The sequence below is a fragment of the Carassius carassius genome, chromosome 22 (assembly GCF_963082965.1).
Source record: "Carassius carassius chromosome 22, fCarCar2.1, whole genome shotgun sequence".
In the NCBI taxonomy this organism is placed as follows: domain Eukaryota; kingdom Metazoa; phylum Chordata; class Actinopteri; order Cypriniformes; family Cyprinidae; genus Carassius; species Carassius carassius.
The window spans coordinates 8,024,965-8,037,089 of NC_081776.1; the positions used below are offsets into that span (position 1 = coordinate 8,024,965).

The following is a 12,125-nucleotide window of genomic DNA, read 5'->3' on the forward strand; positions in this document are numbered from 1 at the left end:
TACAGTCATATGAAAGTTTATTATGATTGCTAGGCATGCATTGTCAGAAATTGCACCTTTAAAAACAGTTGGGTTAAAACGTCACGTTTATCGCCTCTCTGTGATGAGATCACCTGTTTTAGTTAAAATATGGAAAAAATTGTAAACTGACTTTGACTGAACATTACAGCAACCAATAAAACGCCTGATTAAGACTGACAAGTCTGTGCTTTGACTGAATGAGATATATAAACAACAGCATGATGTATATGCTAAGATGGTCTGAAAGTGGAACTAAGAAATGTCACACACTTGCAAAATCCTTTCATTCTTATGAGTTTGACAATTTGGAAAATTACTCCACTAGAAAATTCAGTCTGACCAAAGACACACGTTTTTTTTTTTTTTTTTTACCAGTAGCCTACGTGAAAAAAAAAAAGTAGTGTTTGGTTTGGTCATGACACACTTATCCACATTTAAACCATCAGGACAGATGAGAAAACCTGAATAATAATCTGTAAGAAGAAATAATAAAAAACAAATCCCATGATGAATGCAAATACAAATTCTAAATCATAAAAAAAAGTTCCTTTATAGGGATGCCTCAGAAACAACATTTTGGAGTAAATAATTATTTAAAGAACTATTTTCTTTTCTTAGTGTAAAGAACATTTAAACAATCAAAATAACCTTTTCCACTATGGGGAACATTGCAGTACAATGGAGGTTCTATGTTAAAGGTTCTTTGTGGAACCATCAATGCCAACGAAGAACCTTTATATTTAAATATAGTTGTTAACATACTGGAGCCGGATCTTCTGAAATAGACAAAAACAGGCCCAGGAAGATATCATTTTTTACCATCTGTCAGATGTGTACGCCACTGATTTCCAAACGTATGTTCCAATTAAACTTTATACAGACAATGAAACGTGGAAGGTGTCCGAATCTGAGAAGCTGTGATTGCTTTATAATGCCAAAAGTGCACTTAGGATGTCATTGGCATTCAGACAAAATGGAAGTAGGCCATACGTGTTCTTCCTTAAGTGCCCTTAAATGTTCGAAACACTGCCAACAGTGATTTTACCTCTCAGATGTGTAGATGAAGCATGAAAAATGCAGCTATGATCACTTTTAAATGAACACGCCATGATATCAAAGATAATACTAGGAGGAGCTAATTAATAACACAACCTAAACCAGTAGTTTATCTTTCTGTATGAGAATAGAGCACATAAAACAGAGAGTGAACATTCATCGACACACAGACACTGTACAGTGGGTCCAGCCACACTTAAAATGAATATTAAACTATTAAAACATACTAGTTTTTAAAGATGCCAGCAAACAGCAAAATACTTAACAGTTAAATAACTCAAAGCAGGACACTGGGGACTAGATGAACAACATAAAAGTAATATCCATGATCTATTTCAGGGCCAGTGTCGGTGGTCCGTTTATGAGATCCTCTCTTTTTATTTGGAATACTTTATTCAGCATTGAGTAGTCAGAAGATTTATCGTCTATAGCAATGTTGTATACCAGATTGCATATCCATTCCACATTATTGAAACTGGTACTACTTTCATATCACTGCACGGACTTAATTGTTTGCGTTTCTGTTATCAGTGTTACCAAAAATTACTGTTTATTTAGCAGAAGCTTTATGATAATAAATAGGTAAAATGATAAAAGTCAAATCGATCTTATCCAAATTTTAATTTAGTGACAGGATTGTAGCCTTCATTATTCCTTATCTCACAATAATGTTTATCTTTAGCATAAAAGGAGATGAAGACACAGAAGAATGAGGACTATTGTGTAAATTATTTGTTCTCCTGTGCACAGGGAAAGACAAAAATTGGTGACTTTCAGGAACAAACTAAGGCTTTGAGAGTCTCCAGATTTCTATCAGTAGGCCTACATTCTGTTATGCAACCAGACATGTTTCACATATGTGACCCTGGATCACAAACCAGTCTTAAGTTGCTGGGGTATATTTTAAGCAATAGCCAAAAGTACATTATATGGGTCAAAATGATCGATTTTTCTTTTATGGCAAAAATCATTAGAATATTAAGTAAAGATCATGTTCCATGAAGACATTTTGTAAATTTCCTACCATAAATATATCAAAACCTAATTTTTGATTAGTAATATGCATTGCTAACAACTTAATTTGGACAACGTTAAAGGAGATTTTCTCAGTATTTAGAATTTTTTTTTTGCACCCTCAGATTCCAGATTTTCAAATAGTTGCCAAATATTGTCCGATCCTAACAAACTACACATTAAATGAAAGCTTATTTATTCAGTTATCAGATGATGTATGAATCTTAATTTCGAGAAATTGACCCTTATCAGTGGTTTTGTTGGGGAAGTTGTGGCCTAGTGGTTAGAGAGTTTGACTCCTAACCCTAGGGTTGTGGGTTCGAATCTCTTGCCAGCAATACCATGACTTAGGTGTCCTTGAGCAAGGCATCGAACCCCCAACTGCTGGTTTGCTGGAATGGAACAGAATATTATCTTGATGGGTATGAGTGGGTCGCTATAATCTATGTACCCTTGCCTCCTCCTGCTGCGCTCTGCTCAGGGCCCGGAGAAGAATGGAGGCCCACAAGATCTCCTGAAAGTAAACTTTGTGTCCTGAAGGAGACTTGGCAGGGATGGCAGAACTGGATAGGACAGCTCACACTTTAGCTCCAGTAACTTGCTGGCCTTTCAAAAAGCACACTTATATAACCAGCTTACATGTCAGATTTACCTAAATTAAGTTATTTGGAAATAAATGTGCCTCAACCTCATCAAAAACTTAGCTTCTCCACCAATGGCATTAAATGAAGTCTCAGCTCAAATCTACAGGCTTCCTCTCTTTATGCTATTACACTCCGCTACATTCCCAGCATACCTGAGCTGGGTTAAACCCACCATAACGCTGCTGAGAGTCACTGTTCCTTATCTCAGCACACATACCTGCAGTCTGGATGTGTGGTTGTGGCAGTACGCTCCAGTTGCGACTGGGTCTGAATGGCTGCATGCTATCTGTGCCATCTCTGCACTCGCTTCCCGGCAGTGTGCTAGATTGAAACGCAGCTGCTGCCGATTCTTACCTTTAAACCTCAGTGCCATGAGTTTAAAGTGTCTGTAAATAAAATCAGGTCTGTTAAGATTTCACTTCTGTGATACAGCAAGTCAAAAGGAAGTTACACTGTAGAACTATGTTGTAGAACTATAGAAACAATTCAGGTCATTCAAATGGGGCAATACTGACTTTTAACTGTAAGTGGGTCATAAAACTATAGGCTATAGATTTAAATACTGTCTGTTCATGATCAGCATGGGAAAAACAAATATAATTTTTTTTATTTTTACGTTATGTATTATATATATATATATAAATATAATGTTATATATGTATGTTACCTCTTGTGTCCGACAAGGTCTCACCTGCTTTTAGTAGATGAACAACCACCTAAACCAGTTTGAAACTGCTTCTAATCCTAAATAAACACTTTCAACCAGCTAGAAACCGTGTTAAGCCAGCTACCATGTGAACTTTGAAGTTAGCATCATTACGCTATAAATTTAACAGCACTATACAGTGAAAGAATCTGTAATCTCGATGTGTATTCCCCATCACGCTCTCCATCTTCTTTTTGTCACACAGAAAGTGCGTATTCTTGTCTTCACTTTGCGTTCCATACACATGCGCTAATGTGATAATGTGTCTTAAACAAATCAACCTCCCTCTGAACTTAACATATATCAGCTTCTCATGCCGCCAATACAACATACATGAATGTGGTAAAAATCCATTAAATGTGGGTCAATAAAAGTTTACAACAGTCCAATCTTTTTGATGTGGAGGCCAAAATCTGTTGCCCTATTCATCCAGACAGAATGGGATGCATTTAAAAACACTGCAAAGATTATCATTACAACATCAGTATCACAACACACTGAACTCAAGCACTGGGTCCTCTGGCAGAAATGAATCAAAAGAATCATTTTTGCCTGTGCTAATCAGATCCATATGTTAGGTCTTTATTCTGCAGGCCTCATCAAAGAGATTCCAGCCTGCTGCTGCAAGGCAATCTCTTGGCTCAACTATGAATTAGCTTTCAGCTATTATGGTTTATGGTGTGCATGGTACTTTCTTTCCATCTCCTTCTCAGGCAACGTGTTGTTTTTGTAAGAAGAACACACGCAAGGTGCAGTGGCGGTGGAAATGAAAACACAATTTCAAGTCTCTCTTTACATTAACAATCCAGAAGTTCATGAATTCCCACGTCCAAATCACCCCACACTGAATTCCAGCGGATGTGCTGTTAATTAATGGCTAATCACTCCTAGCTTTCATTAGCATGGCTTGTGTAAACGCGTTAATGAGAGACTGATTACATGTTTGTGATTAATAATTACTGTTACAAATACACATCAATAGCTTGTTTATCATGGTCACAAAAAAAGTTTTTAACAGATTTTAGTTGGCCCACTCCATAAGATGGTCCATATTTTATACACAATCACAAATTCAGTTTACAATGTGATCGCAATAAATAAAAAAAACTCAACATTTTTATTTTTACTCATTAAAAAAATGTAGGAAATTAATTTTACTTTTGAAAAATGTATAAAATGTCATACACTTACATGAGATGAAGACCACTGGCCTTATTTTGAGATCACATGACCTTCTGAATATACTGCTGAATATCACTGAATAAATCAATTATTTATATATATATATATATATATATATATATAAAATAAATACATACAAATTTAAATAAATTAAATATATTTTTTTTTTATATTACTGAGTATTCCTTTAATTTACGGATTCAAAATAACTATATTAGGTTATACCAATTATAACTAAGTGATATACAACAAATATAATTGCTAGAAATAGAAATATAGAGAATACTGTATGGCACAGGAATTAACCCCCTCTTTTAATGAAGATGGAGAATGTGATATAGTAACTATAAGGATAATGATATTGTTTTAAAAAAATCTATCTAAATATAAAAGAACAGCAACAGCAACCAAATCACAGCTATAATGATACTGACACAGAGAAACGACATTCGCTGGAATCACTTTAAGAGTTGTTTTTTTTTTTTTACTCAAAAACATTGACAGCCAGTCAGAATCCAGTTTTATCGTTCTTGTTGTGAACAGACCTTTAAGATTTAAGGCTTAGATGATTCATTTAGAAGCACTGAGAGGGAAATGTGAGAATCATTTTTACATCAGCACACCTGCTCTGCAAGTGCGTCATCCTCTATGGAGGTAAAAGACAGTACTTCCATCTGAGATGGGTACACGCTCTGTTGCGTACAGGTAATTTTGCGTGCCGGCCCAGGCTGTGTTTTGCTTTGGTCAGGTGTTGAGGATCCGCTGAAGATCCAGCGTTTGCCAAGAACACCTGAAGATGGGTCACGCGCGAGTTCACATCTGAAGCTTGAACGGCAAATCTCCCATAACTGGTCCCTTGCTTTCCAGCAACACCACTTTCTTTTGAGTTTTCTGCTGCTCATCCTTCCACATGTTTGCACATGTAAACACACACCACCCATCCACTCCATGGGCTCTTCTCCACCTGTTCCAAATACTTTCAGTGCCACTTTACTGGGTGAGTGATGATAGCATGATAATATTATTTATATTGATAATGGAGTTTAAGGTGGGAGGATAAGTCTAAGATATGACAGCATGTTTCTCTTCTTTTTACTCTTTTAACAGTACAACAAAGTAAAAACAAGAGTATTAAGATGACTATGCAATTCATTTTAATCTTCATAGCTAAGACGTGAAAGCTGCGATTGAAGAAAAATCGAGGTGAGTTAATGCCACTCTTATCAAATGTCACTGTTACGATTATCAAAATTTCAGCCGTACTTGCATAATCCTAACCTTATCCCTTACTGCAGAAACTGAATACAGTGGTATTAAATATTATTATATACAAAATCAAATGTTAAAAAAAGCACCTCGACAAATAAATTGAACAATTTATGTTTCAATTACAGCTGCCGATGGAGAGGCCAAAGTAGTTGAAATTTAAAGGTAAAGTGAGGTATTTGTACACAACTGGTGACAACTAACATAATTACGTCAATAAAGACTGTCAAACTAATTTCAAAAACTACCCTTGTTAACCTTTGTTTGGATAAACAGACTTAATATGTTGGGCCAAACTGAGCCACTCAAACAAATAGATTGCAGTTCCATTTCGCATCACTAGAGGCACTAAAATGGCATCCATCTACTCGCCTCCAAAGGCCACTTCAGAGTGAGGACAATCACTTTGAGCACAAACCGAAGTGCTCAAAACTGGCCACTTGGAACGTCCCTTTGGAACTAAGGATTTTAAAATGTACAACTATAACTGTAACATTAAATTCTGTTTGGTTGACAGGCCCGATAAATCTATCCTACTTGACGAAAATAATGGTAAGCTTGAAAACACATTTAGATATTAATTGGAAGAAAGTGCATGGTTCTTCTCCTTAGAAGAAGGGGGAGTTTGCAATACACTTAAAAGTGAAATTCCCAGCATGTTAAGCTGTTCGAGAGTGTTTATCCAGAAATCAATATGTGATGACAAGACCCTTATAAGCAAACACCTTGTGTTTCATATCTCCTTTTGAATCAATGCTGTACAAACAGCCATCTGCTCCTCTCCCCTATGTTGATAAAGGGGTTTCTTGTCTTCTACAGGTATGAGAACTAGAGGGACCCAATCCACAGTCTGGTGCTCAAATATTACTCATCATAACTTGCTGTTGTTGGAAACTGTCATGCTGGATATTGGCCAGATGTCCAAAGGGTCAACAAAAGACATAATATCTTGTCTTGGGCATTGTCACTTGCCAAAATAATAAAAGTTTAGACCTTCTATTGCCAGTGTGAGGAGCCAGAAGCAACATAGGTTGACCTTTTATACCATCAGTTAACTGCGTTAGTTTTAAAGCGATAGTAAATGCTAGTAGTTCATAGTGCATACTGTACAGTATGCAAGCATTCCATTAAACACACAGTTAAAGGGATAGCTCACCTAAATATATTATGTCTTTAATTACTTAGCTTCATATCTTTCCAAACCCATAAAACCTCTGTTCATCTTCGAAACATTAAGATATTTTTGATGAAATCCGACAACTTTCTGACTCTGTATAGACAGCAAGGGAACTACCACATTCAAGGACTAGAATCGTTGAAAGGACATTGTTAATAGTCCATATGACATAAGAGGTTCAACTTGAATTTTATGAAGCTACAAGAATACTTTTTATGTGCAAAGAAAACAAAAATCACTCTCTGCCCCCATTCACAAGAGTACCTTGCTGATAATACAAGGACAGAAAGCTCTCGGATTTCATCAAAAATATCTTCATTTGTGTTCTGTAGATGAAGGTCTTACTGATTTGGAATGACACGAGGCTGAGTAATTAATGACAGAATTTTTTTTTTTTTTTGGGAGGGGGGGGTAAACTATCCCTTTAAGTAATTTGCAATTTGTACAGTATTGCTTGTAATGTGTATCTGTTAATTTGAAGAACAAATTAGAACCAGCTGAGTGATTCATCGTTAATTTTATTGGTGCTTTTCAAAACATTAGTCTGTTCATCATTATCTCCTCACTGTAGCAATTCTGTTGCATAATATAAAAGATAATGACATTCTGGTGAACATTTCAGAAAAACTATTCAATACGACACATCTATCACTTATTTTCTGGTCAGGGCAGTTGTTCAACTTTGAGTAAACAAATACCTTTAGATGTGAATTCCTAGAAAATGGAAAGATATTTGGTGAAAATGGTCACATTTTAATGCACAGATCCATAAATCATTCAAAATCCATAATGTCATGGCTTGTCATTGTCACATCATTTAGAAAGTGTTTACACTTTACATCAAACAGCGAGGGAGGATTTTCATATACTGCACAAACAAATGGTAAGTGAAACACAAGAAACATTTGATCTATGACTACACAAGCTACCTAACAGTTTACAACCTCAGAGTTCACTTTGACTTGGCAGCTGAAATATCAGTGATGTCCTTAGTTGTTTTTTTAAATCTGACATTTAAACATCCTTAGAATCAATTAAAAAAACATTTAAGGCAAAAAGCTGTAAACAAAAGGAAGAAAATTAAGTTTTTATATTTTGCATGAACAAAATTAAGCCTATTTTAAATGTTTTACACTGTGACATTATTTTTGATAAGAAATGGGCACATTTTCTCATTGCCACAATGTAAAAATCTCATTACCATAATACGTCCAGATTTATTTTATTTTAGTGCAATCCTAAAATATTACACACATACACATCTATATCTATCTATATCTATATATATATATATACACATACATAAACACACACACACACACATATATTTATTTGTTTCATTGCGTTCATGAGAAATTATGAGCTAAATGACATGAGAATATTGTTCCAATGCAAAATGGTAATAAAACAGGCTTAATTTTATTGAAGCAAAGAAAATGTTTGTTTTCTTTTGATTTAAGGGGTTAAATGTGTTCATGTTCTTGATGTGTTTCATAAGATTTACCTGGTAATGACAGTGTGGCATTAACAATAAGCGGTAAGGAATTATAAAAACAACTGTGGCACATCTCATACGTCAGTCCAGTAACAATTGTCCAAGTACATTTTTAAACAGATTTCCGCCTTTTTCCAAAGACATTGTTGATGAGTTTGGCCATAGACTTTGAACCGCTAGGGCGACGGCGCCGCTCCTTGGCCCTGCCTCCCAGACTGGCATTGCGCACGATCTTGGAGAACATTAGTACCACCTCCTGGTAGTGCTCCGCAGCAGACAGCTCGTAAAACTGACAGCGGCGCTCGGACGCCAACTTCTGGCCTTCCTCCCTGTCCACTTCCCGCATATGGCACAAGTCTTGCTTATTGCCCACCAGAAAAATCACAGAGTCTGTGTCCCTGTTGTCACAAAGGAAAACACATCACTGAAGATGCTTAATTTACAATAACCAATGTGATAGGAGCAAAAAAGAAACTCCCAAAAGCCTATAAATGACGAATAAACAAATGTCAATTGTGAATAGAAGTGAAAACAGAAGGCCATTCAATATTCCACTTATTTCTGCTATAAAGTGAATTTCTCAAATACATCTACTTAATAATTGAAAATTTCTCAATAGCCAAGGCTAGACTAAAAATAGATGTTTTTCAATGAATCTACAGCACGAGTCCCTGAGTCACCAGTTCATCCACCCATCAGTACCACCCACATACTCAATTCAACAATCTTCCTCAATATGAACCGAAGCTGGTGAATTATGGGCATCCACATAAGATCAACACTCATATGGACAGAAATAGGCTCATCTTCTGCTGCCTGAGGGTGTTGTTGTGAACAGCATGTACTCAGAGTGACCACTACCTTTTAGACCCTCCCAGGTGAAGCTCTCGGATCAGGTGCACTATGGCTTTGGCTGTGAGGAAAGAGGAACGATCGCTGATGTCGTAAATGACCACAAAGCCATCGGCCCAATGGATCTGATCGTTGAGTGTGGACTTCCCCTCGCATGGCTGCACAAAGAAATCAGACATCCAGATATGTTTGATAGTCTTTAAAGGAATATTGCCCATACTTTAATCCACATGACTCCAGTACATCAGTTAGTTGTGTGTTTTTGAGAAACAAATCCATCATAAAGGTGTTTTCACTTTAAACTTTTGCTTCGATCCAAATACCAGTCCATAATCTATGATAATGCTTAATAATCTCCTGTTGTCCTCACATATAAAACCCACCAACATATTTATGTAGAACAGTTTTGGACTGTTTTTCCCTTGTAAAAGGTGCTTAATTTGTGAATATTTTTTTATACCTAAAGATGATTTATTTGGCCAAGAAGCTATATTTAGGTACAGGGCTCGTATTTTAGCTGGAAGCATTGATTTGAAGTTTAAAAACATCTCCATTGTGTATTTGTTTCTTTCAAACATGCAGCTTTTCGCTTTAAAAGACATTAATTGATGGACTGGTGTCATGTGGATTATTTTGATGTTTTAATCAGCTGTTTGGGCTCTCATTCTGACGGCACCCATTCACTGCAGAGGATCCACTGGTGAGCAAGTTAAGTAACGCTAAAATTCTCTAAATCTGTTGCGATGGAGAAATAAACTCATTTACATATTGTATGGCCTGATATTGAGTAAATGTTCAGCAAATGTTCAATGTTGTGTGAATTATTCCTGTAACTCATCCAAAAATTGGCTCCATTCACTTCTATTTTAATCTTGATTTCTGCTGCTTTTAAAGAAAACCAGGGACAAGACTAAATTATTTTGCCTGGAAATCTACATTTATATCACAAATACTGTTGATTAAGCTTAATGAACCAGCAATATGATTAAATGGGATTGTGAGGAAAAACAGGATAATCAACCGGACCCCCAAGATGCACAGATGGTATCCAATCACATAATGGGCAACAGATTGATTAAATAATTGGATTTTATCCAAGTGGAAAACACACTCCTCCTCCTAGACTATATTTACTGTATTTTGACCACATTAATAATATATACAAAGCTCAGGGAGGAAAGATATTTTAAAAATACACACTTCATCTTTTATTAACTCACTCCTGTGTTGTAATGTGAGGTTTATTTATATCAAGTAATAATATAAGCGTTCAGGAGTCATGCTCACTTTAGCATAGTAAACCATATGGTGCTTTATCAAGGCACTGCCTTGATTATGACAGAAGTATATATACACATTTGCATGTCTACATACCTGAGAACAGGGGTCATACAGTTCAAGATTAAGTTGTCTTCCATCTATAGACATGTGCTTTCTGTAAATGCACTCTAAAGGCAAGAAGAGATCACATCAGACACAAAAGATTCCTGCACACACAGTAAACTCCTGTGATTCACTGGCATGCTGTGTGTATCCCACTTGGCACTGCACCCATTTGTGCCAGTGCTCTTACTCCTGGGTGGTGGATATCCAGACATAAGAACATGCATTCAAACTTAAACAAAACAACACACAAGTGGTATTTTCAGTGACTGATTTTGCAAATGTTTGGTTCCACCCACCATATACCTCATCAGCCCTGAACACATTTCCAATCTTATAAATTGAACTTCTCTGCTCAACAATAGTAAAAATGCAGCAATATGAAAACAATTATACCTGATGACGATGCATATTCTCCAATAAATCTCCTGGTTAGAAACCGAACAATAAGTGCTGTAAACGTAGAGAAGAAAACTAAATAAGAAACATATTATTTTTGTAATTTGCAATGCATTGCTAGCATTGATAAAATATGCATTTTTATAGGTTTTTTAGGTACAGAAATGCACAAATATAACAGAAATACACACACACACACACACACACACACACACACACACACACACACACACACATACATAGCCTACATACATAAAAATAGACATACCTGATTTCCCGACACCCTCGGATCCCAGAACTGCAACTTTTATGTCATTCATTATGATTCGCTGAAACGCGTCCAGTGCGCAAAGGAATGAAACTCAAACGAGTCGATTCTGTTCAACGCACGCTCCACATTACAGTCACTGTGCGGAACGCTTTTAAAACAGTGGAGACTGAAAGAGAGAACGGCCAGATGCATCATCTGGTCGATCAGAGCCGTGTTTATCAGGTGCTCGTCTGACTCGCACTGTACGCTCGCGCTGCCTCTCCAAGGCTGCTCTCAGCTCGCGCATTCACAGAATTCTGACGCCACGGTGACGCAAGCCGCAGCTGGTGCCAAAACATCGCAGGATCCGAGTGTATGTGGACGGCTAAAAGGGGCGCGCTTTGTTTTTGTTTTGCCAATTTGCGGTTGCATTTGATTCATTGTTGTACTCACCAACTTTTAGTTCTTGTATGAAATGCGACAACCATTATGATATGAAAAAAATACACTATAAACATAAATGCTAAATACAATAACAAATAATCACTTTAAATAATGTTAATGCAAACTGAACAATTTAGTTGGAGCTTTATATTTAAAGAAGAGGTCTCATTTATGATGAGTCAGACAAGCCATTAATATTATAGTAGGCCTAAATGTATAATAAACAGTATATAGCA

General features: G+C 36.4%; 1 protein-coding gene across 1 annotated transcript; it reads right to left on the minus strand.

The window, feature by feature from the left end:
- Window positions 1-7,798: 7,798 nt before the first annotated feature.
- LOC132098851 (ras-related and estrogen-regulated growth inhibitor-like protein) lies at window positions 7,799-11,836 on the minus strand. The gene is made up of 5 exons (XM_059505073.1): window positions 11,464-11,836; window positions 11,193-11,249; window positions 10,788-10,861; window positions 9,423-9,571; window positions 7,799-8,959 (listed from the first exon to the last, which is right to left on the minus strand). Exons 1-5 carry the CDS (start codon window positions 11,513-11,515, stop codon window positions 8,674-8,676), a joined length of 618 nt encoding a protein of 205 aa, XP_059361056.1. The 5' UTR covers window positions 11,516-11,836; the 3' UTR covers window positions 7,799-8,673.
- Window positions 11,837-12,125: the final 289 nt, after the last annotated feature.

Excerpts from the sequence above, each read along its gene's own strand:
- LOC132098851 (XM_059505073.1), bottom strand. The coding sequence starts at position 11,515 with ATGAATGACATAAAAGTTGCAGTTCTGGGATCCGAGGGTGTCGGGAAA. Across the intron at positions 9,572-10,787 it reads TGTATGACCCCTGTTCTCAG|CCATGCGAGGGGAAGTCCAC; the intron begins GTATGTAGACAT and ends TTCTTTGTGCAG. Across the intron at positions 8,960-9,422 it reads CACCTGGGAGGGTCTAAAAG|GGACACAGACTCTGTGATTT; the intron begins GTAGTGGTCACT and ends TTGTGACAACAG.